Genomic DNA, 26,059 nt, shown 5'->3' with positions numbered 1-26,059 from the left:
GTCCATGCAGCTGAACTGATTCACGGCTCTGGTGGAAATCAGGACTGAAAATGGCTGGGTAAGGCCCTCGTCCTGTTCCCTCAGATTAGAATATACGACAGTTGTATGTTTGCCATGAATACCTGGGAAAAGATGGTCCACTCCACCGCCGGACCCCACACCTGCAGCTTAGCTGGTGGAATCAGGACAGAATCACAGGTCTACAGCTCGAGACCAAAGGCAGACAGAGCAACTGCTTGGCCAGCTCTGTGCCCCATCTTTCCCCCAGCAGTCCCGGCTGGACAAGCCCTCAGCCTTTCACTGTCCCTGAGCTCCAGCGTGGCTGTAGGCCTGGCCTTCACTTCCAGAGCAGGCAGTGTGTTCAGAAAGTATAAGCACTTACCTGGATTTGAGTCCAGCATTTACTAACTGCAGGAGCTTAGACCTGTTCCTTCTCTGAACCTGGTGAACAAATACCACTTCATTTCTTCATTCATTCATTCAAAAAAACGTGTTCTCTGGGCCAAGTTCCATGCTGGACACTCCTGGAAACCCAGAGATGAAGAGTGAGGGGCCCACACAGGGTAGGACTTTAATGCTCTTACTAAAGTTGGGATCGGCCAAGTCTGCTTCCAGAACAAATAAGCCCTGGAATCTCTGTTCAGTTCAGTTCAGTTCAGCAGCTCAGTCATGTCCGACTCTGCAACCCCATGAATCGCAGCACGCCAGGCCTCCCTGTCCATTACCAACTCCCGGAGTTCACTCAAACTCATGTCCATCGAGTCGGTGATGCCATCCAGCCATCTCATCCTCTGTCGTCCCCTTCTCCTCCTGTCTCCAATCCCTCCCAGCATCAGGGTCTTTTCCAATGGGTCAACTCTTCACATGAGGTGGCCAAAGTATTGGAGTTTCAGCTTTAGCATCAGTCCTTCCAATGAACACCCAGGACTGATCTCCTTTAGAATGGACTGGTTGGATCTCCTTGCAGTCCAAGGGACTCTCAAGAGTCTTCATGCCTTAGCACAAAAATGTGGGCATCTTCTCGTGCACACGGTGTCTGATGTGGGTCGAGTGGTCCTTGTTTGTCTTGGAAATGAGCCTTGAGTCACCGAGGCAAGGGAAGCGGGCCTGCGAGCATCCTCTAGAATGGACCTAACACAGGAAGTAGCTCCCATCACTCCCACGGGCTGGACCCCAGACCCTAGGCTGCCACTTGACTGCTGGGGGGCTCAGGCGTGTGCAGGAGCCTGTGGACGTCGGGGGGCAGCCACTGCCACGGAGTGGCTGGCGAACATTGCATCAAGTCAGAATTACCTTGAATGGCCTTTGAGTGACTGCAAGGCACAGTAGGGACTCATTTCCCTCCCCAGTGACCACTGTGCCAGCTCTTCATCCCACACAGCCGGGACTTCCATACGCACATGGACAGCTGTTTCTCTGGTTCAGCATTTGGAGGCGGAGAGTATGAAAGAACGTAGTCACGCTGGAATCACACTCAACAGGGTGAAAGGTTCGTGACTGGGGAAGGACCATCCACTTCGTCCTTTCCTTCTCAAACCCTGGTGGAGTGGACACTCATGAAGGGGAAGGGCTGCTGGATTGCCTGCAGCATCTCAACCAACCTCTGTCTGCTGTGAACTCACACGAGTGCACCGGGCACATGATGCTGTGGCAAAGGTCAGACCCATAAGCAAATGAGCGTAATAGAGACTTAACATCTGTTTAGAAAATGGTGAAGACGTAGAAGGGAAAAAAAAGCTGGAAATGAAAGGTCGCTCTAGTTGGGGGAGCAAACATCCAGAAAGCTCTCATAATGGAGATGACATGGGTCTTAGGTGCCCCAGTGCTCTCGGGTTGGGCCCCCGGAGAGAGGCCGGGAGGACAGAGGACCAATGTGAGCAAAGGCTCAGCGAGATGTGATGGACCCTGGAGGCCTGCTGATTGGCCGAGGATGGTCGGATATGAGAACTCTGTCGATGTGAACGGCTTCATTCTCCGTGATGACTTGGCAGGAATGTCAGGCCTAATCTCCAGACTGTGTTTGCCCATGACCTTGACTTTCTTCTGCCCAACCTACCAGGGTAACCCTTGGAGGTGGAATAGAATGAGAGACATAGGCAGTGCCTCAGGGATCGTCATGGTCAGGGTGTGTGAAACTTCAGTGGTTTGCCCATCTTTGCCATGTCTCTGCACCCCCCTTACCGTTACCACCCTTAACATTTTTCCTTTACATCAGCTCTCTCTTGTTTTCAAGGATATCCCAGTCTATCATGCGCTCATATCCATGAAATAATAGTTTTATGTTTAATTTATACTAACATGGTTTAAATCAGTATGTGATTACTTTGTATAAAAAATGCCTATCTGCATTTGAAGTATCTATGGCACTTTTTGAAACTCTGTGGTTCAGTCCCTTCATTTTAAAAATGAAAAAACTGAGGCTGGGGAGGAGAGGTCATCTGCCCAGAGTCACAAAGTCAATTAGTGGCCGGGCTGGGTCCCCATCCACACCTCTGTCCCCTTTGCCAGGATAATTCCCCCTCACTGTCTGTCACTTTCCAAGTGGAAAGAGCTTTATCACTGTTCTGCCCAATCCTGCATAGAATAGGGTCTCCTGAGTCCCAGGCCTTGTCTCCGAGGGAGCGGCCCGTCCCTGCTGCCTTCTTGCCTCCCCATGAAGCCTCTTGAGCTGTGATTAAGTGACCACAGAGCTCTCCCTCTCCTTCTAGAGCCATCCCCTCATTCTGTTAATGATGAAAACAATGACCCCCATTTTCCAGTGATGGGAGGTGAGGATTAGAGAAGGTGAGTAACTGGCCCGTGTCCCAGAGCTCGTAAACCTGCACTCCAGCTCCAGTGTGTCTGCCTGCAACCTCCTCCCAGCCTCCACGCAGTGACCGCTTCCCTGTCCACTGCTTGCTGTCCCAGGAGCTCATCACTGCCTGGTACATCGGGTTCCTGACGCTCATCCTGTCTTCATTTCTCGTCTACCTGGTTGAGAAAGATGTGCCGGAGGTGGATGCCCAAGGAGAAGAGATGAAAGAGGAATTTGAGACCTACGCAGATGCCCTGTGGTGGGGCCTGGTGAGTCACCACCTTGAAGGCTGCCCTGTGGGGGTTGGCTGGAGGCTGGGAAGGACGTGGAGGGCATGATGTGGGCATGCAGGGCTGGGCAGCTGCATTCTTCAGCACAGGGGAGAGGAGGGCACCTCCATTTAGGAACTCCCCCGGGAGACGTACCCAGCAGGGTGGGCCCTTGGAAGGAGGGCTTTTCCCTAGAAGTCAGGGCTCTGATCAGTCTCGTCCCATGGTCACTCAGGGACCTTACCTGTCATTAGCCAGGCTTGGCTGTGCAGACCCAGTGGCAGATGCAGACGTGTATACCCAGACCCTCAAGCACACCTAGAGACACACGGCCCCACCCTCATCGGGCATGTGGTACTAAAGCATTGTTTAAGCACTTTACATTTATAAACACATTTTAAGTGCAAATAACTCCTATTATTAGCTCTCTGGTGGTTCAAACACTAAAGAATCTGTCTGCAGTGCAGGAGACCTGGGTTCAATCCCTGGGTTGGGAAGATCCCCTGGAGAAGGGAATGGCTACCCACTCCAGTATTCTTGCCTGGAGAATTCCTTGGACAGAGGAGCCTGGCAGGCTATAGTCTATCAGATGGCAAAGAGTCGGACACGGCTAAGCTACTATAACATTTTCACTTTTTCAAATTGGAAAACCTGAGGCTTGAAGGGGTTGAGTCACTAATTCAAAGCTCTCTGAGCCAAGTTAGTGCTTAACCTGGGATTTGAACTCAAGCATTTGAGTTCCAGAGGCCACACTCTTAACTACTCCCATAGCCTGCCTTCCCTGTTCATAAGTAGACGTTTGCTGATAACCTACAAGTGTAAATGCACAGAGGAATATTCAACATACACCTGGACAGACACGGGCCCAGACCTTAGACACACACACCTATATACACAGTACATATAAATACATCCATGAGAGCACATACATTCAGAATCATGGCTATATACAAAGTCATGCATTTGCAAACATACACATGAATATATATGCACATACACATGTTTGCAATTCTTGAAGTACCTGTTGACTGATTGACTATAGGGAAGAAATCCTTAGCTTAGAAACAGATGTGGTCTCAAGGCTCCTATATAAGATTGCTGGTCGTTGGCACCTTCTCTCCCACGGGAGTGCTATTCTAAATGGGACAGTGCCCCTGTCAGTACAAAGGCTTATGGGTAAAGCTCGGCTGATACATCACTGACCTCCTCCCCCCTGGGAAGCCCCGTGTCTGAATGCTTCTCTTTTCAGATCACACTGGCCACCATTGGCTATGGAGACAAGACGCCCAAAACATGGGAAGGCCGTCTGATCGCAGCCACCTTTTCCTTAATTGGCGTCTCCTTTTTTGCCCTGCCAGCCGTGAGTGCTCTTACTGTTCTCCCTCGATGATGGGCAGGATCCATCACTGCCTGGCCCCAGCTCAGCCATCCAGCCTCATCTTCCACCTTCTCGTATCCTGATTTCCAGCCCCATCAACTCAATAGCTGTCCTGTCTCTGCCATAGGCTGTGTGGCTCTCTTTGCCAGGAATGATCCCCCCAAACACCTACTCCTCTTTCAAGACTCAGTTTCCTTTTTTTAAAAAAAAATTTATTGAACTATAGTTGATTTACAGTGTTGTGAACATCTGCTGTATAGCGAAGTGACATATCTATATATAGGCATTCTTTATTTAAAAGTTGGGGTATAATTGCTTTATAATGCTGCGTTACTTTCTGCTATACAGCTAAGTGAATCGGCCATATGTTTACATATATCCCCTCCTTCTTGGACCTCCCTCCCATCCCACCCTTCTAGGTCATCACAGACCACCAAGCTGAGCTCATATTCTTTTTTAAAGTATTCTTTTCTATTATGGCTTATCACAGGATATTGGATATAGTTCCTTGTGTTATACAGGGACATGTTGTTTATCCTCCAGACCCAGTTCAATGCTGCCTTCTTTAGGCTGAGTTCAGCACTCCCTCCTCTGGGTATCGCTCTGTAAAAGCATGTCTGAATCCACCTGGGATTTCAGATTCCAAATCTGCTTCCCCGGGAGAATGTGAGCCCCGTGGGGGTTTGATTATGTCTTTCACCCCATATTCCGTGCACATAGCGAGCCCTTTATATTTGTGAGTTCCCTTCTCTGCCCTGTCATCTTCTAGTTTGTGTAAAAAAAATGCATTTCCCTGAAACTCTTGATCCCTGGTAGGATAGCTTCCCCAGAGCCCAGCGCCCACCGGCGTCATAACGACAGTAATAATATGCAGCAGTGTTGAACTTGCTGTGAACTAGATTCACGCCACGTGCTTCCCCTACGCTGTCTCATTTAATCTTTGTAAAAACATTTGGAGTTTAGTGTGCATTTCTCCCCATTTTCCAGATGAGGAGACAGGCTTCACTGGGTCAGTTAAGTTTCCATAGTCACAGGGCTATTGGGTTGTAGATCCAGGCCTGCTCCTTCAAGCGTGGCTCTTAATCACAAAGCTTGCAAAGAACCTTCTGGTGTAACAACCCCTCTTCCTTGCCCTTCATCTCCCATCCTTTTGATACTGAGGCTCTTTGTCCATGGCAGCCCTCCCTTCGTCCATCGCAGCCATCCAGTGTTTTTTCCTAAGCTGTTTGACCTTGGGAAGATGACCTTTCTGACTCTCAGTTTCTTTATCTATAAAAGATAAGGGGCTGTGGGCATGGGACATGGTCTCTCAACTTGAAAGGGGTGTGCCCCCCCACCCCACCCCTCACGTGAGAGTTTGACCTAGAAATCAAAACAGATCACAATTCGGAGAAATGCCAGCCAGAGTAAAAGTGTCACGTGACAATGCAAGCGACTGAAATATTTTTTAAACTCCATTAATATTAACTGGGAATCTGTTGCACCTCCTACTCCTTACTAGGCAGTCCCTGTTACGTCATCTCATTTTTTCCTCACATAACTGTGAGGTGAGTGCTGCTATCTGACTTCCCTGTGGAAGAACCTGAGATGCAGCAGAGAAGAGGCTGGCCAGGGCCTCCCTGCTGGGAGTGGCAGAGTCGGGGATTTAACCCTGATTTCAAGGCCCCACTTAACCCGGCCTCACTGCCTGGAAGACAAAGAAGGGATCTTTTCTTCTCCCCTTCACTCGGTGTCATCACTGGGGCCTGGAGTTGGGGTGAGGCTCCAGGAGAGGCTTGGGGGAGCTGACCTCAGGGCCTGACCTCTCCCTTCAGGGCATCCTGGGGTCCGGGCTAGCGCTCAAGGTACAGGAACAGCACCGCCAGAAGCACTTTGAGAAAAGGAGGAAGCCCGCTGCTGAGCTCATCCAGGTCTGTCTGCCTGGGGCTGAACTGGACGGGGCCACGCATCTGTGCATGTGTGTGTGTGTGTCTACGTCTGTGTGTGTGTGTCTATGTGTATGTGTGTGTGTCTGTGTCTGTCTATGTCTGTGTGTATGTGTGTGCATGTATCTGTGTGTGTGTGTGTGCATGCGTGCACACATGCACATCTGTATGATTCTAAAGGAGTGGGCATACCATGATCTGGGATAGACCCAGGACCAAGCCTGCTTGCCACAACTCTGGGTGTTGCTATGGTTTACTTCTATGACTAGTCACTCTGTGTGTCCTGAAAGTGACCATCCCATCACTCTTCCATCCAAGTTCTAAGCTAGTCAAAGACTAGACACAGGACTCAGACAGGAGCCCGCCCACCAGCTGCTTCACCCTTGATGGGTGGAGAACTTGGCCTGGACTTGGGTCCACACTAGCTTTTCTCCCCTTCTATTCTCACCAGTCTTGAATGGGGAACCCACAAGGAAGAGTCAGCCTAGAGCACAGGTGTGTGGCCAACTAGCTGCAAGGAGATGTGGGCCCTTACATCTGCTCGTGATAGAGAGCTGATAAGTCCAGAGAGGGAGAGATGCCTGCGTGTGCACAGTGCCGACCAGTTCACTGTTTACCCCACCCAGCAGACGGCCGTGCAGCTGCGGGTGCGGTGTCCTGGGCTGGGAGCCGGGGCAATAGTGAGAGATGGCGGGAGGGGCAGAGTGCTCCCTCTTCTCTTTCAGAGAGAGTTCTTGCTTCGTGGTTTTACGGGCTGCTGGGAGCGGAGAGAATAGGAAGGGAGAGTGTTCTGGCTCTGGCTGCCTGCCTGGGACACACCGTCTGCATGGCCTCCCATGACACTGCCTCCAGTTGTAGTGAGTGTCCCTGCGGGGCTGACGCAGGATGGTGCACGGTGTTATCTTGCAGCTTGTAGTTTCTAAGGCAGTTCTGGTCTCCAAGAGTCTGCCCTGTTATCCTCCCCAGCCCTCAAACCATCACAGTATACAGAAGATCTAGTGTGTTAGAATCAAAACCTCACCTGCCAGACTGTCTTTTGCACCCAGAAGTGGCACAAAAGACTGTTTGTCTTCCCACCTCCTTGAGAAATCTCAAGGAATCGTGCAGCAACAGGAATCCCTGCTCCTTTCAGGGCTCTTAAACCCAGATTCCCCTCTCCATGGTAATTCACTTCTCTACCCTGCCCACTACTATGTCCATTTTCTCCATCTGAGATGATAAGGTCAAGGAGGTTTTTCTTCCCATAGGAGCTACAAAAGGCCAAGAGTCTGGCTTCCCTGGGTATGACCTCAGTGCGCACTGAACCCTGCGGTGTCCAGGGCTGACTGTTTCAAAGTTGGGGATTCTGAGTAACCTTCTGGGTGACACCAGCTCATTCCCACCCCTCATCTCTCCTCCCCAGGCTGCCTGGAGGTACTATGCTACCAACCCCAACAGGATTGATCTCGTGGCAACATGGAGGTTCTATGAATCAGTCGTCTCTTTTCCATTCTTCAGGCAAGTGGCTGCTCAGCTGAATGCTCAGGGCATGACTCACCACCCCCTCCGTGGGTCTGTATGTGTGCCCGTGGCCTTCACGATTCCTGGAAGACATCCTGGAGGGCGGTGGTTCTCAGTTAGACTCATTAGAGCTTAGAATATCCCAATGCCCAGACTATCCCCAGGCTGATTAAATCATAATCCCAAGGGGAGGAGGCAGGTACGGGGGTGCAGCCCAGTATTTTTTGAGGCTCCCCAGATGACCTCAGGATGTCACCCAAGGTTTCCAGCTAGACAGTGTGGAGTGGCTGAAAGAGAAGGTCCGGTCAATGTTGGAGCAGGGTTAGTGGCTGAGGAAGTGAGGAGTGGGTGCAGTGGGCTACCCTGGCCATCCTGGAGGCCAGGATAGTTGTGCCTTTCACCCTCAGACCAGAAAAGGGCGGGGGAAGAAGCAACTGGGGGAGTCCTTTGGGGGCCCAGAGATGTTCTGTATTCTCAGAAGTGAGAAATTAAATGAGAGTCTTCAGGGAAAAAAATTACATTCCATTTCCAATGGCCAGCGCCTATGAAAAGGGAAGGGAAATGAATATTTATGGACATCCAGTATGCTCCTGGAATACAAGTTGACGTTGATTTAATATTCACAGGCACCCTGTGAAATAAGTCAGAGGTTCTCAGACGTTAAGATGGGTTACAGTCAGTGGGGGATGTGGACATATGGATCCTGCATCCTTCAGCAGTGTTGTGCTGTGTGCTTAGTCGCATCAGTCGTGTCTGACTCTTTGCGATCCCATGGACTGTAGCCCACCAGGCTCCTCTGTCCAAAGGATTTTCCTGGCAAGAATACTAGAGTGGGTTGCCACTTCCTCCTCCAGGGGGTCTTCCCGACCCAGGGATCGAGCCCACGTCTCCTGTGTCTCCCACATTGCAAGCAGATTTTTTACCACTGAGCCACCAGGGAAGCCCTCAATAATTTTAATGGCGTTGGAATAGTTGAAGCATCTCAAACAGGCATCCCTGGTGATTTTAACACAGGAGCCCTTGGAGACAGGCTGGGTAGTTGGTGTCACCAGGCTCCTTTTGCAAATAAGCCAACTGGGGCTTAGAAACTTTGGTCATTTTGGCCAATGTCAGCCACATCTAGGGTCCTCCAAGCCTGTGGTCACTACTTGGGTTTCTGAAACAGATTGCACCTTGCCAGGTTTTTGATCCTGGGCTCAGAGTTTTAAGTGTGTGAATGGAAGGCTGGACTGCTAGGACCCTTGAGCTGGTAGGAGAAGTAGAGGGACGCTCATACTCATACCTGGAGTGGGAACCCACCCGCTCTGCAGCATGTTTCTGCCATATGTCTGGGTTCACAGACCATGACATGATCCAGTGCTGGACTAGTGACTCCCTCCCAGCTCCCTTTACTCTCATTATGGGATTTGTGACCAGTCTCTGAACTCGGCCTCAATATTCCCTCCACCTCCATCACCAGATTGCAGTTAAGATTTAAGGACACTGAGGACATCGAGGTCTACTGACTCATTTCCCCAGCATAAAACCTTCCAGTGGGTAACCATGACAAAGAGAAGAGGATCCAAAACCTGACCGTGACCCACAGGGCTCCAGAACCTCAGGGCCATGCTTCCCTCTCCCGGCTCAGGAGCTATGGTGCTGTCCCAAGAGAGTCTAGTGGCACACGTACCTTCTAGTCCAGGCATTCAGTCCAGCAGTATTTTTGAGCTCCTTGTATATGCTAAGGTTGGGCCAGACCATGAAGGTCACACATGACTCATGAAGGACTCTCACCTTGATCCGGAAAGGGAAGAGAAGCCACTGAAGGCAGAGAATGACATGATCAGATATGTGTTTCAGGAAAAAGACAAGAAGGGATGTGGAGGACGGATTGGACAGGCCCAGGATCAGGAAATCAGCTAACAAATGATTGCAGGATTCAAGGGAAGAGGAAATGAGGGCTTACAGGAAGGTAACAGCAGGAAGAAGAGAGAATGGAGGGAGGACCTGAAAGGGAATAAGCAGAGGCAAAGAAATTCAAGAAGTGATGAATTGTAGAGCTAAGGAGATGAGAGAAAACAAGATTCCATACTGGAATGATAGAGTTGGGTTTACTTTATCTTCTTACTTGTAATTAGATTTACTTACCCTGAAGATGGGCTTCCCAGGTGGCGCTAGTGGTACAGGACCTGCCTGCCAATGCAGGGGACATAAAAGACAGATTTGATCCCTGGGCCAGGAAGGTCCCTTAAAGAAGGGCATGGCAACCTGCTCCAGTATTCTTGCCAGGAGAATCCCATGGACAGAGGAGCTTGGCAGGGCACAGTCCACGGGGCCGCAAAGAGTCGGACACAACTTAACATGCAGGTATGCGCCCTGAAGATGCTTTCTATGATTCCTTCTGATTCTAGAATTCTATTCTGTGTGTGTATGAATTGGTCAGTCATGTCCAGCTCTTTGCGACTCCATGGACTGTAGCCCACCAGGCTCCTCTGTCCAGGGAATTCTCCAGGCAAGAATACTGGAGTATTCTTGGGTAGTATTTTGGGTTGGGTAGCCATTCCCTTCTCCAGGGGATCTTCCTGACCCAGGGATTGAATTTGAGTCTCCGGCATTGCAGGCAGATTCCTATTGTAGCTATAATCATTTCGAGTTTGGGGTAGTATCAAAATTCCTTAGGAGAGCAAGAGTCTTAGAATGGGCCAGTCGCTTCTCCTGAAGAGAACAGATTGACCTTGAACTCCAAAACCAGAGCTTGTGAACCACACTGAACACTGAATCAAGATGATTTCTGTTTGCTTTGCATCCGAGGTCTTGGCAATAGGCCCATTCTTTTGGGTTGATTTATTATAAATAAGGCATTGTCCTAGCTGTCAGAGACTCGGAGGAATACTTTGTGCTGCAGACAGCTGCTGTGATATGGGAATGGCTTTTAGACTAGGAGGGAACATTTCTTTCTTTTTTTCAAGGACAAAAGTATAAAGCCACTAGAGAATTCACTTGGCAACCATTCTGAAACAAGGCAGTCCCTTGAGAAAAGAATGTTCCCCATATTCCAACCCATTCCATAGGTTTCACAGCAAAATAAAAAGTAGCTGATGGTACACTGGTATGTCTTCACCTGCTTCCTAAAGGTTTTTTATTTGATTTATTTTTAAAAAGACTTTATTGAAATAGACTTCATATACTACAAAAGGATTTCACATACCATAAAAGATACCCATTTAAAGTAACAGCTCGGTGGGTTTCAAAACATATTCACAAAGTTGGGTATTGGTCGCCACTGTCTAATTCCTGGACATTTTTATTATCCGCAAAAGAAGCCCAGTGCCCGTTAGCAGTCACCCCTGGTTCCCTCTTTTACTGCAGCCCCTGCAGCCACTCATTTATTTTCTCACTCTATTCTGCCTATTCTGGATATTTCATATAAAAAATAAAATTTTGGGACTTCTCTGGTGGTCCAGTGGCTAGATTCTGTGCTCCTAATACAGCGGGCCTGAGTTCGATCCCTGGTCAGGGAACTAGAACCCACATGCCATGGCCAAATAAATAAATATAATAAATAAATAAAATGTTATGATTTCTTTTACCTAGCATAATATTTTCAAGTTTCGTCTATGTTGTCTTGTGTATCAGAACTTTATTGCTTTTATGGCAGAATAATATTTCACAATATTGACCCCATTTTATTTATCCATTCATCAGCTGATACACACTTGTGCTGTTTCTACTTTTGCGCTATTATACCCCCATGAACATTCAAGTACCTGTTTGTGGATATGTGTTTTCAGTTCTGTTGGATGTATACCTAGGAGTGGAATAGGTAACTCTATATTGACTTTTTGAGAAGCCGTCAGACTGTTTTCCATGGTGGCTGCGTGATTTTGTGATCCTCCAAAAGATCTTGAAGGATGCAGTTATGTAGCCCATTTCTAAAAGTAGTGTCATATCCATTTCCAGCAAGTGTGGTTCTTTGTTACTTTGCAAGAATATGTGTGTATGTATACACACGTGTACATATTGATATGTGTATGTATACATTTGTATGTTTGGGGCTACCAGTGATGAGCTGAAAGAGTCAGGGCGCATTTGCTAGAGAACTTGCAGCTGTTTTGTGTCTCAGAGGCAGAGCAGGAAGATACCTCAGTGATCCTCTTCTAGATACTTTTTCAAGAGGACAGGCTCACCCCAAGTTCCAAAACTCATGGCCTTTTTTGTTTTGTTTTTATGATTACTTAGAATTATATACTCATTACTTTTGAATTTCAAAGAACCTTAGAGACTTTGAAGTCCAACCCCAATTTTAGATAAGAAGAAACAGAAGCCTCCAGCTCAGGAACTTGCTCAAGGTCACACATGATGCTGGGCACAGGAGAGACCAAACCCAGGTCTTCTGATTTGCTGGCCTATGGAGACTGAGGCTTCCCAGGTGGCGCTAGGGGTAAAGACCCCACCTGCCAGTGCAGGAGACTCTGGGTTCAATCTCTGGGTCAGGAAGATCCCCTGGAGGAGGGCATGGCAACCCACTCCAGTATTTTTGCCTGGAGTATCCCATGGACAGAGGAGCCTGGAGGGCTACAGTCCCTAGGGTCGCAAAGAGTCAGACACAACTGAAGCAACTTAGCACAGATAATGTGTAGACCTAGTAGAAATGAAGTGAAGTGAAGTCGCTCAGTCATGTCTGACTCGTAGCAACCCCGTGGACTGCAGCCTACCAAGCTCCTCCGTCCATGGGATTTTCCAGGCAAAAGTACTGGAGTGGGTTGCCATTTCCTTCTCCAGGGGATCTTCCCCATCCAGGGATCAAACCCGGGTCTCCTGCATTGTAGACAGACGCTTTAACGTCTGAGCCACCAGGGAAGTTCCAGTAGGAGTAGGTGGTGGGAGACTAAGGTACAGGAAGAATCTGGGGAGTAGGAGGGGGGCAGATAGTAAGTTACACATTCTCATGCACAAGCAGAGAAGTGGGCAGATGTTAAAAATCGGATGTTGTTTACCGTCAACAATAACAAAAAAATCCATGCACACTTATCAGTTCCCTAAAAGTGATATCAATAGCAGAATTGTCTATAGCTGCACTGCCCTACATGGTAACTACTTATCACAGGTGGCTGTCTAGTATCTATGGCTAATGCAACCGAGAAACAGAATTTTTAATTTTCTTTCATTTTAATTTCAATGACCATCTATGATTAGTGTCTGTCATTGCAGCTCTGGAATCATTAGATAGACAAAAGTGGAGATGAGACTAAGGCCCAAGAAACAGAAGTTACCTGACCAAAAAGACTCAGTTAATTTACTGTATAAGCAGAACTTGTTTTTTTATGAGCAGGGTCAAGATTATTGGAGTTCTTAGAAATGGAGAAGAAGGACAATATGCAGTACTCTTTCTCTAGGGCTGAATAACGTTAGATCTGTTTTCATAAGTGCTGTGTGCACATGCTAAGTCGCTTCAGTCGTGTCCAATTCTTTGAGACCCCATGGACCGTAGCCCGCCAGGCTCCTCTGTCCATGGAATTCTCCAGGCAAGAGTACTGGAGTGTGTTGCCATGCCCTCCTCCAGGGGATCTTCCCAACCCAGGAATCGGTCTCTTAGGTCTCCTTCATTGGCAGGCAGGTTCTTTACCACTAGCACCACCTGGGAAGCCCTTTATATGTACTATCTCATTTAATCCCTGATTCCCTGATCTGTCCCCACCACCTAACAGGTCACCTAAACCCAGCACAAGGTGTGGGACAGAGTAGGTGCTCAGGAACCATTTTTTGGATGAATAAATCAGTAGTTCCCATCCTTTTGGGCACCAGGGACAGGCTACGTGGAAGATAGTTTTTCCCCAGACTGGGTGGTGGGATGGGGGTGGTTTCAGAATGATTTAAGCACATTACATTTTTCGCGCACTTTATTTTTAATCTAATGCCACCACTCATCTGACAGGAGGTACCAGTCCGTGGCCCTGAGGTTGGGGAACTCTGGAATAAATGAATGAATGGCTGAGAGGGATCTTGGAATTCAGAACCAGGCCTGTTAGGTTGCAGGAGGGGTCTAAGGGTCTGCCTGGGGAACCCCAACTCATTCATGGGTCCCCCTCTAATGTGCCATTTTGCCTTGCTCCTGCATCTTCAGCAAAGGAAGCTTGCAAACAGATTTTGGGGAGAGGAGAAGCAGTTGCATGTAATTTATGCTTTATTTTTTTCTCCTCGTAGGAAAGAACAGCTGGATCCAGCAGCCAGGTACGTTTGTGATCATGAATCCTCTTCTTCCCATCACTGTGTCGGGACAGAGGGTCCAGTTGTGTATGGCCTGGGGCCCCTGGGCAGTCGTGCTGGTCATGAGATAGAGTTTTGGGGCTCGCTGAAGTTGCTGGACACCATTTTCCTCTGCCAATTTCATGTAAATTTGCTCAAGAACAACTTAATTGTGATCATAGCGGTAGCCACCTTTTGGGTGTTTCTCCTCTGGGCAGTACCTGGAGTCCTACATGTGTGGTCTCACATGGTCCTCATGTCACCAGTGAAAACTTGACTCTCCTGCTTTCATTTATGGGTTGAGGAGGTTGGGTCTTAGAGAGGTTGGGTTACTCACCTCCTGAGTCACACAGCTACTGAGTAGTAAGACCAAAATTCGAACTCAGGTCTGAATATTCAGACCATGTTATTTCCACTATAACTTGCTTCATTTGCATCTTGGGCTCAAAAAGTGTGAAAGTGTTAGTCTTTCAGTCATGTCTGATTCTTTGTGACCCCATGGATTGTAGCCCTCGAGGCTCCTCTGTCCTGGAACTCTCCAGGAATGGAGTGGGTAGCCATTCCCTTCTCCAGGGGATCTTCCTGACCCAGGAATCGAACCTGAGTCCCTTCATTGCATGCAGATTCTTTACTATCTGAGTCACCAGGGAAGCCCTCAGAAAGTAAATCACGACTGTAATTCACAATCCCCAGTAAACCACGCTCACCACAGGCTGCTGCAGAGGCAGAGGGAGCTCAGCCGTCTTCTTTCTGGTTCCTTTTCAAAAACATGTCACAATATCAGAGAAGCTATGGCTCCTACTCGGAGTTATAAAGAAAGACCACCTCTTGGAAACAGTTGAACTGTTTGTATACATGTCATCCCTTGGTATCTGCAAGGGATTTATTCCAGGACCCCTCTGTGGATACCAAAATCCATGGATGCCCAAGTGCCTTGTATCAGATGCCACAATATTTGCATATAACCTTTACGTGCAACCCACTCTAGTATTCTTGCCTAGAGAATCCCATGGACAGAGGAGCTTGGCGGGCTACAGTCCATGGGGTTGCAAAGAGTCGGACACAACTGAGCGACTAACATTTTACATGCATCCTCCTGTGTACTTAAATCATCTCTAGATTAGTTAGTGCAAGCACTCTGTCAATAGTTGTAAAAACAATGTAAATGCTATGTAAAGAGTTGCCCAAGTGTGGCAAATTCAACTTTTCCACTTTGAAACTTTCTGGAATTTTTTTCCCAAATGTTCTTGAGCCACACTTGGTTGAATCTGTGAATGCAGAACCTGAAGCTATGGAAAGCTGTATGGAATACAGCTATTCTGTATTTATAAAACAGAAATAATGATAAATGTAAATATGCATAGTATATTTATAAAATATGTATTGAAACTGTTATTGTGGCAAACTACTTGTAAGGCCTCTCAGTCCATCTCCTGGACACCAGCTCAACCTCTAGAGCTGACAGAATTTGGGCAGAAGCGGTGGTAGCACCCCAGACCACCTTGTATGGGAGCCACTTGAGGACAGTGACCCTTGGGAGTCTGGGTCAAGTGGTCTTGAATGGGGCCCACGATGCCTCATCACACATATAATCCCACATGAAAGAAATGATTATAGACAGTGCCAGCTCGCTCACAGACACAGACACGGCTTGGACTCTCTGCCTCCTTCATGCAGGTTTTCAAATGGAAGGAGTATTTCTTGCCTGGAACCAGTCTGGACTGTAGTGGGTATTTGGGTGTAGAGGAGGGGGCTGGACAGCTGACAGAGTCAGGGCGCATTTGCTAGAGAACTTGCAGCCGTTTTATGTCTCAGAGGCAGAGCAGGAAGATAGCTCAGCGATCCTCTTCTAGATACTTTTTCAAGAGGACAGGCTCACCCTAAGTTCCAAAACTCATGAGCAACCAGGAGTTATACAACCTTAAGACTCTTTAACAGGGCTCCCTGCTCCCTCCCCTCTTGTGATCAACAGGGTTTCAGATCATGCAGGTGAATTATTCACAACAAGTGAATTATTCAATCTACCATTACTGCCTTTCCTATGCAGACACGAATAGAATTCAGCCAGACTGGAACATACGTGCAGAATATTGTTGCACCCTAGACTAGGCACTTCGGTTTATTTGGGGCTCAGATAGATGCTTTTTGCCACATTGCTGGGCATGCTTCTCCCATGATTGAAAATCTGAAATCATAATGCCATCTGTAGAAGGCCCGTCAAGTTCCAGGCCACTCCACTTTCATTATCATCTAATTCCCAATTACGACTTCTTGTTTTTATGAAAAAAGAGCACAGGCGAGATAAACTTTTATTCACAGCTTTTCCCCCCGCTCGGAGAGAAAACAAGGTACCAAAGCCGCAAAGATTTGGCACATGAATGATGACAGTTATTTATAGAACTGACGGTTGCCTTCTCTGCCTTTCTCAGGATAGACCGTAGTGCCAGAGGCGCCTTCTAAAGGGGGGCCACTGCCCTTGTGTAGGGCCCCCTTCTCCCATGTCTTAAGATGGAAGGCAGAAATAATAAAAAAATAAGAGACAAAATAAAGACTTTAAGTCCTTGTGGGTGGAATTGACTTGCTGTATGCAGGTTACAAGTCTGTGTTCATTGAGCTCACAACAAACAGAACAAAACAGATTGACCACTTCTTCAAAAGACTTTTCTCTTGCCTGCAATGAAACTGTACTCTTGGTTTATCCATCACTCATCTGTCCATCTCCATCCATTCATCATCTGTCCATCTGTCCATTCCACCCATCTATCACTCATAATCCATCATGCATCTATCCATCATCTATCATCCATCAACCATCCATCATCCATCCATCCATCCATCCATCATCCATCCATCTGTTCACCCATCCATCTGCTTATTCAATGAATATTTATTAAGACCTCCTGTGTACCAGAAACCCTTTTAGGGAATATGGCTATAAACAAGAAAGACAAGGTCCCCAATTATTTACTTGACAGGGTGCCTCTCCGTTTTCCTGAAAGTGACATGTCCCAAACTCAACTTCTGTTCTTTTGTTTTTTTTTAATTTTTGTTAGTTTATCCAGGACACACATGCCCAACAAAGATGGCATGAGGAAGCTAGAGAATGTAGTCAAGTTGGTCCCAAGCAAAGCTGTTTACTAAGTACTGTTTGCCTTTGGTATTCTTTAACCTCACTATTAGGTTGTCTATCTTCAAGTTCTCTGTGGTATCACAGCTTCCATGACACCACATCCCCACGACCTCATCTTATTTTTGTACCCTTGATGGGAGGGGCAGGATTTACATTTAAAAGTACCACTCCTAGGATTCTGTTTGTCTTTTGTTCATATGAACACTTTTGTGAGTTTTAATGTGCAAAAAAATGGATCCAGAGCTAAGCTTGAAAGTAGAGACAAAAGAGATTTTAATTGAATTGAAAATGAGAAAAATCTAGACTGGAGCAGAAAAGGACTCAACTCTGGAAGGAGTATATAAGGAGGAGAAATGAGAAGAGAGAGGATTCAGAACCTGGCTGGATGGTATAACCACTGAGAATTTTTCCCGATGGAGAGAGTCTAAATGACCACTGGACTACCAGAACTGTCCCCTGCAGTGGCTGGTCTTGATGGCAGGCATCCTGTTTCTATCCTAAGTTCCCTCAGGGCTCACCATCTGGGGTGGCTATAAAGTAATGGTTTGATGGCTGCAGCATCCTTTGTTAACTGATGGAGCAGGTAGAATTTTTTTTTTTCATTGATGCTGGTCAGGTTTCTAGCAATATATGTATCTGTTTGCCTGTCACATGGCTTCTTGGCCTTACTGTAAGCTAACTGGAGGCTGAAAATCATGCCTACTTTGGTCACTACTGTAACCTCAGCAAATTACCAAGAGTCTAGCATTTTCAAGATGCAGAACACATTTTTGTTGGGTAAATAAGTGACATTAGCTCTGTTTTACAGGTGAAGATAAAAACTGAATCAAAGTTAATGCCTTACCCAAGTTGAAATATTAACCACAGAGCAGCTATCTGAACTCAGTTCTCTTCCTCCAGAGGCAGCACTCTTTCCACTCTACAGCAGTTCCTTTATCCGCTGAGGTTGGATGCATCTTGTTAATCAGGAGCTCGAGTGTTGTTATTTCTTCCTTCCTTCACTCAACATCATAATGATGCTGTAAGGGCTTACTATGTGCCAGGCACTGTGTTAGGTGCTGGATAACTAGACAAAGGGCAGTTTCTGAGCCAATAGCTTACCCTTTTCATGTCTTATTGGCAGCTCTATTGACTTTTGGGTGGGATAAGCCTTTGTTGTGGGGGCTGCTCTGGGTGCCCTATAGGAAGTTTAACAACATCCCTGGCCTTGACCCATTAGAAACCAGGAGCACCACCCCCCAAAGTTATGTCAATCAAATATGATTCCAGCCGTCACCACGAGTCCCCTGGGGGCAAAATCACCACTGGTTGAGAATCACTGCTACAGTGATAGAGTCCCTCGTAAGGTGAAGATTTCATTATGATGGCCAAGTGCTGTGGTTGAGAAAAGCCTCAAAACAATGCACAGTGAATGGTTATCTCATTGGCCCAGAAATGGAAGTGTGCCTGGGGACTGCTGCTTAGACCAGGTTTCCAGCAAAATCAGTTATTTGGATAAAAGATAAGATGAAAGTTTTCCCAGGCACAGGTCACAGCTTGTGCTGAGGCTGGGAAGCATGAATAGGGGAATGCACAGAGTTTAATACAACTTAAATTCCGTGTAGTCAAAGCTATGGTTTCTCCAGTAGTCATGTGCGGATGTGCCAGTTGGACCATAAAGAGTGCTAGGCGCTGAAGAATTGATGCTTTTGAACTGTGCTGCTGGAGAAGACTCTTGAAAGTCCCTTGGACAGAAAGGAGATCAAACCAGTCAATCCTAAAGGAAATCAACCCTGAATACTCACTGGAAGAACTGATGCTGAAGCTGAAGCTCCAATGGTTTGGCCAACTGATGCAAAGAGGCTGGGTGCTGGGAAAGACCCTGATGCTAGGAAATATTGAAGGCAGGAGCAGAAGAGGATGACAGAGAATGAGATGGTTGGATGGCATCATCAAACTCAACGGACATGAGTTTGAGCAAGCTCTGGGAGATGGTGAAGGACAGGGAAGCCTGGTGTGCTGCAGTCCATGGGGTTGAAAACAGTGAGACACGACTTAGCAACTTAACAAAGAGTTCCCGGAGCAATAGCCCAGGGCAAGGACTGTATAATCTTGCCAGGAAAGAAAAACCTCCGTCTCTAGTCTGTATTTCCCGTTTTCCCAAATCACATTTGGAAATTGTTTGTCGGCCCTTAACAAATCAGAGACCTTAGCTTTCCAAGGAAATCTAATGTCAGCTTCATGGAGAGCTTTTCTTGCAAGATCTGCAAGCCTTCAAATACAAGGCCTGAAATATGCACTAGAAATCCATACAGAGAAGGGCCGAGATGGGTTTTGAGTTTCAGGGATGAACTTGGCCTTGCATTTGATTATTCTTTAGGGTCTTGGGTTTCAGGCAACACAATCAAGAAGAAAGCTGATCACCCACTTTGCTGGAGGAAGAATTCCATAAGCCTCTTAAGTGTTATGGCTGTGAGTAACTCAGAGCCTAGATTTCTGACCTGTGGCCAATGCATCTGGATTCGTAATGCTGTCAGAATTTGTCTCATAAACTGACCTCTGTGACCAATGGGGTATTAAGTGAACATGGCCAAAGCAACTCAGACTGTTAGAGATAGAAGTGAAGCATTTAAATGCCAGATAAGGGAATTCTCAGTCCTCACAGAGACAGAACCAAGCAATCTCTTTCATTATCTAATAGTCAGCACCTATGCTGAGATTCAAATCAGGACAGAGTGATGGCCATTACTTTTGTCTCGCTTAGTTTTTCTGGAATTAAGCTCCTCATATATTGATACTCATCTCCTGCTGTGGTCAAACTCAGTGACGGTGGTGAATGTTTCAGACTACCATTAAGTACAGTAAAATTATATATATATACATATATCCTGAGAACTCACCTCAGTTCATTAAAAAAAAAAACAACACTTTTTTTTGTGGCTTAGGAAATATTATCCATCCTTTATACACATGTCATTAGCCCTCTGCTGTTTCTGTGGGAAGAGGATTATTTACCGAGATAATGATGACAGCCAGCATTTATTGAAAGCATCTCGCCACCGTCCGCCTCCCAGACAGTTGGCTAAGCACTTTACATGCATTCCCTCATTTAACCCTTACACAGTGTGTAATGCAGGCTGATCCCCATTCTTGTGCACATGAGGAAGCTGGGACCCAGACAGCATGAGTTCTGTGTCCTAGGTCACCTGTTTTTTCAAGACGTTTCTCCCCAGGTCAGTTTTGCCCCAAAGCCCTGAACATCAGGATGTACTGAGCAGGGGTGTGGGGTGGGTTCAGAGATAAGCAGGCAGAATCCTTGCTTTTCCAGGACTGCACAAGCCAATGGGGCAGGCGGGCATGGGTGTGTAGAGCCTTGACACTGTATTAAACCCAGAGACAAACACAGCCTGTCTCGGAAGCATATGGGGAGTAGTTTCCAAGAAAGGACACTTGGGCAGTTTTAAAGGGCTGATGGGAATGAGGTCAGCTGAGAAGGGAAGAAAGGGCATGGCTGAGTGCACCAAGGCATGCAGGAGGGGACTTGGGAATGGGCAAGTGGTCTGATGTGGACGGAACAATGGATCTGCTTGGTATAGCAAAGACAGGTAGGCAGGGGCCAGGAAGCAGGGGGCCTGAGCAGTGACTGTCCTAACCTCCCTCTTCTTAGTTCATGGCTGGGAAAGCCTTCTGTGTGTCTTCAGCGATTTCCTGCCTTGTTCTGTATTTTCAGCCTCCGGATGCTGATTTCGTCTCCATTAGTCATAAACTAGTGCTGGTCAGGAAAGCAGCTCTGAAAAATCTGGACCAGCTCAGGAAAGATGGAGCCATCTGAATTTATCTTGATGGGTGGGTTATTAATGTAACAGTGTTGTGGGACAGAGAACAGTCAGAAGGAGTCAGGAGTAACAATGACTCATCCATATATTCATTCATTCTTTCATGAATCAAGTATTTCTTAGTGCCTTCTCTGTGCCAAGCTGAAGGCAAGAAGCATCTTTGGACAGTATCACATGCAGTGGTCCCCGGATCTCTCCTAAGCAGGGTGTGGTTAGGCTCACTTAACCATGAGAACCAGGTGTTCAGAGAGCATAGGGCACCCGCTCAACAAGAGATGTTCCCACCTCTGCAGTCCCAAGGCCAGGACCACCTCACTACACCAAGCCGCAAAGACGGCAGCAGCTTCTGGTATGATGCACGTGACTGTCATAACCAGACATCGACATTAGAAATACTCGGTTATCTCAGGCTGATGAAAAGCTGATTTGACAACCCACATTCATATTCATTCGTTCACTCACTTCTCCCACAAGTACACGCACACTTGCTGGGTGCCAAGTCCCATGTGGGTGATGAGGAGAAAGAAGCTGAGCTGAGTGTATCGATGTGTGACAAACACTAGGGCTCTTTCTGGTCTGTGCCGCACCAAAGGACATCATTCCTGTGTCCACTCGGGTGAGAGGCAGAGGTTAAGAAACGGAAGGAGAAATTGCTGTTTATAGAGCACCTGTGTGCTGGGCTCTATGCCAAATCCTTGACAAACAGCATCCCATAGCAACCAAGTCAAGTGGGACATGCTTATCCCTATTTTAAAGATGAGATAATTGAGGTTTGAGAAGGTCACAGATTTGCCCAAGGACACAGAGATGGTTTTTGCACCAGGGCAACTTCCTGTTGGATTTATTGGCTTTTTTCTTGTGCCTAGAAGACTTTCAGCTGTATGCTGAAGTTCCCTGACCCTTTCTCAGAATAACAACTTTGAATTTACAACTAAAATGCAGACAGTTACAAAAGAAGCTGATTATGTTGAAATGTAATTATCAAAATATTTAAACTTTTGAGATGCAGTCAATACGTGTGCTTCTTTGTGATGAATCTAATGATGTGATATCGTGGCACGTAGAATAATTCTGTAATTTTGATGCAGTGATGAGCATAGCAGTACGTGAAGGTAATAGGATATAAGATGATCTGTGATTTCTTATAGAAAGTCACAGGATACGGCTGGGGCATTGCGGGTATTACTGGGGTTCATTCATACATTCATAATTGAAAGACATGCTAAACTTCGGTTTGAGATTCGTGAATGAAAATCTAATTAGTAAATTTAAAATGCAGTGCTTTTCCCATCCAAGCTCATGGACCCCACCCCCCAAAAAGCTCTGTCCATGGTCATGGGGAGGTGTCTGTGGACACCAGGTTAGGGTACCTGCTTTGTGTCATTTATGTCATTCAGTTCTGTTTAAGGAACACTGGATAAGGCTTAGCCTCTGTGGGTCACCATCTGGGCACCATGGAGTGGTACCGAGGAAGTTGCTGATGCAGAGGAGGTGGGACTGGAGGAGGACCAAAGTTTTGCTGCCTGCTACCAGGAGCTGGAGTTTTATATCCTGGATCTCATTTAAGCTGCACTTAAGCATATGAGGAAACTGAAATTCAGAGAAACACACCGGAGATATACTAGCTAGTCAGTTGCTGAGCTATCATCTGAAGCAAGCCGTGTCCCTTTCCAAGCAGCTCAGTCAGATTGAGCATCAGAGGCGCAGGTCCTATTCCCGCGCGGAGGAGGATGTATACGTCTTGATGGAGAGGGACGGGAGATTACGAAAGCCTGCACTCAAGGAGGAAAATTGTTCACTTTTGCTTATTTTGTAGCCAAAAGCTGGGTCTCTTGGATCGGGTTCGCCTTTCTAATCCTCGTGGTAGCAATACTAAAGGAAAGCTATTTACCCCTCTGAATGTAGATGCCATAGAAGAAAGTCCTTCTAAAGAACCAAAGCCTGTTGGCTCAAACAATAAAGAGCGTTTCCGCACCGCCTTCCGCATGAAAGCATACGCTTTCTGGCAGAGCTCTGAAGGTAACCCCTTCCTCTTCCTAACCCTGTCTCCTCCACGTCTCCCCCCTCCGTACCCTGCGGAAGAATCCTGCAGTCTACATAATAGCCGGCTCCTGCTGCCCTGAACCAGCTTCTGGCTTGTTTTATTCTCGGCCCCTGGGCTGTGATAGGTTCCTGCGCTCACCCTGGGCACAGAGGGCCCACGTTAGCTGCCCCCCGGGCCGGGGTCACCACCTGTGCCTGCCCAACCCCTGCAGGGAGCCTTGAGACACACCGCATGGTTCCTAAGGGTGGCCTGTGATGAGCACATTGCTAAGAAGGTCACGTTGAAGGATGGAGGGGGCCAGGGGCAGAGTGGTCTGGACCCCTGGGGACCTCCACATCCCAAGGGGGTGGGGAGAGATATGGGAAAAGCGTCTTGTGGGGGCTGTTGGAGCGAGTGCCCTTTCACTTACCAAAAGGGAGGATGAGCAGGGCTCAGAAAGTGACCTCCCAGCCCATGGTCACAAGGATAAAGTCTGACAGAGCCAGGGTCTGAACTCAGGTGTGTGACAAACACCTACGTGCATGCCCTTGGCTGCCTCCAAAGGGGCCACTTGGGAACCCTGGAACACACACCACCCTCCCTGCCTTCTCCCCCAGGCAACCGTCCAACAGTGCGGGCACTTACCAGGCCTCTGGATTATGGGAGGGAGATGCTGAGAAAGTCTGAGTGACGTCATCCCTGGAGAGCATGTCAGGGGTTCTGAAATGGAAATGGAGACTTGGGAGGCTGAGTTTGAAGGGCTCTGATGAAGTGGTGGCCTGCCACTGATATGGGTGTCTCCCTCTCAGATGCGGGGACAGGGGACCCCACGGTGGAAGACAGGGGCTACGGGAATGACTTCCTCATCGAAGACATGATCCCCACCCTGAAGGCCGCCATCCGAGCCGTCAGGTAAGCACCTCCTCCCACTTTAGGCCTCCGGGGCCCCAGCTCTGCTCCTCCAGGTCATGGCTTTGTAAAGTGGTCTTGGGCTTTGGGAAGGTAGGCAGGAAATTTCTCAACCCCTGGGTCAAGTTCAGAGAGTACCGTCAATTCTCTAAGTGGGGGGTGCTGCCGAAAGAAAAGTGATGAGGACATTAGCAGGTCATTAGCAGGTTGGAGACACTGGTGATCCTCTTGTTTGCCTTTGCCATTATTCATTTTATTTTTAAACATTCCTATGGGAGCATGGTTACTTTGGGCTTCTGTGGTGGCTCAGTGGTAAAGAACCCACCTGCCAGTGCAGGAGCCACAGGAGACAGGGTTTTGATCCCTGGGTCGGGAAGATCCCCTGGAGGAGGGCATGACAACCCACTCCAGTGTTCTTGCCTGGAGAGTCCCATGGACAGAGGAGTCTGGCGGGCTGCAGTCCATGGGGTCACAAGGAGTCGGACATGACTGAAAACAGCACACACGTGCTTGCTTTACAGTGTTGGGTTAATTTATTTTAAATGCTGTTGGTGAGGGAGGGTGTGTTGACATGAAGTTTTCTTCTTTATAGGCTTCTGACTCAAAATAGCTTTTCTCCCATCTGTCTTCATTCATTTAGTTCTTTTTAATTAGCATTTTCAACATGATAATCAATTATAGGATTTTTTGGTCTGTTTCAGACGAGACTTATAATTCACCCTGGCTATTTCTATGTTGCTTGAAATGCCATAAGAAAATTAAGAAAATATGTTACGACTTCAAGAAAACTTTAGAATGTGAATTTATAAGCACTCCACCATGATGGTAGTGAATTCTAGAAACTAAGTCAGAGTCACTAAAAACTAGTTATGGTATTTTCAGATTTTCAGTCCAATAGAGCAGGAAGGACAAAAGTTTATAATATGTGGCCCTCAGCAAAGCTGTTGACATGGTTCTTCATGACATCACTCTGTACAATGTGCCAGAAGTATGGCTGGATAAGAAACACAACTTCCTGGATTCTTAACTGGTTGAATGATCTTATTCAAAGAAAACCAATGAATGAGTCTGTCGGGCTCAAAGGAGGTCTCTGCTGAGATGCTTCCTGGTCTGGCTTTGGAGTACTCTCATTGATGCCCTAGTTCAGAGGTTGGCAGACATTTTTTTGTGAAGAGTCAGATATGTAGTAAATATGTCAGCCTTTATGATCCCTAGGTCTCTGTCGTGTTTAACTTTGATCTTGAAGTGCAAAGGAAGCCATAGACAGTATATAAACGAATCACTGAGGCTGTATTCCAACACAACTCTATTTTCAAACACAGGCAGTGGGCCAGACTTGGCTGCAAGCCATAGTTCCTGACACCCACCTTAGGTAGAGCTGTGTAATGGGCAGGCTTAGAAAGTGACATAGAATTGGAAAGGATAGTGACTTGAATGGTACAACTGATAGATCAAAATAGTGTTTAGAGGCTGAAGTCATGGACTGTGACAAACAAAATGAGTCTTGAATGCACCATTAAAAAAAGCTTATACAAGTATGAGATGGGAGGACCTGGGTAGCTGTGTTTCTTATCACTGGGTTGTGATTTGGTGTTTTAAATTGACACTATGTTCAGCAAGAGTTGACCTCGTGAGGGAGATTTCAAGAAGATTAATCACCTAAGGCGACTTTATTGATTCCCAGGAAGATGGAGGTGAGGATTCCAAGTTCTGGGTGCCCCACTTTATTAACAGCCTGAAAAAACTTGAGGAACCAAAGCTAGCTTTTCTCTTCCAGGAGCTCATAAGCCAGAGGATTAAGGAGGCTATTGAGGAAGAGATATGTCAGCTTTCCTCAAATAGGAAGCAGTGTGATGCAGCTGTTAGGACCATGAGCCTTGTCCCCATACAACCCTGGGTTTCAGGGAAACTCTGACATTATCAGCAAGATGGCCCTGGGAAGAGGCTGAAGCTCCCTCGGCCACAGTTCCATCATCTGTTAATTGATTTATTAGCAAATTATTAAAAATGAATTTAGCCCAGTGTCTGGCATGTAGTGAAAGGTGAAAGTGTTAGTTGCTCAGTCATGTCAGACTCTTTGAGACTCTGTAG

General features: G+C 47.1%; 1 protein-coding gene across 2 annotated transcripts in view; it reads left to right on the top strand.

Annotated features, from left to right (window-relative positions):
• The window catches only part of KCNQ3 (potassium voltage-gated channel subfamily Q member 3), a 298,401-nt gene that overhangs the window by 257,135 nt on the left and 15,207 nt on the right, over window positions 1–26,059 (top strand). For both annotated transcript variants that reach the window (XM_025265519.3, XM_044928845.2), the window contains exons 5-11: window positions 2,908–3,063; window positions 4,313–4,423; window positions 6,256–6,351; window positions 7,769–7,863; window positions 14,050–14,076; window positions 22,853–23,055; window positions 23,869–23,971. In XM_025265519.3, the coding sequence (XP_025121304.1) occupies window positions 2,908–3,063; window positions 4,313–4,423; window positions 6,256–6,351; window positions 7,769–7,863; window positions 14,050–14,076; window positions 22,853–23,055; window positions 23,869–23,971 (791 nt within the window). The remainder of the gene's footprint in view (window positions 1–2,907; window positions 3,064–4,312; window positions 4,424–6,255; window positions 6,352–7,768; window positions 7,864–14,049; window positions 14,077–22,852; window positions 23,056–23,868; window positions 23,972–26,059) is intronic.

The sequence above is a fragment of the Bubalus bubalis genome, chromosome 15 (assembly GCF_019923935.1).
Source record: "Bubalus bubalis isolate 160015118507 breed Murrah chromosome 15, NDDB_SH_1, whole genome shotgun sequence".
In the NCBI taxonomy this organism is placed as follows: domain Eukaryota; kingdom Metazoa; phylum Chordata; class Mammalia; order Artiodactyla; family Bovidae; genus Bubalus; species Bubalus bubalis.
Note: the sequence above shows the minus strand (reverse complement) of the source record. Positions and strands in the feature narration are given on the sequence as shown.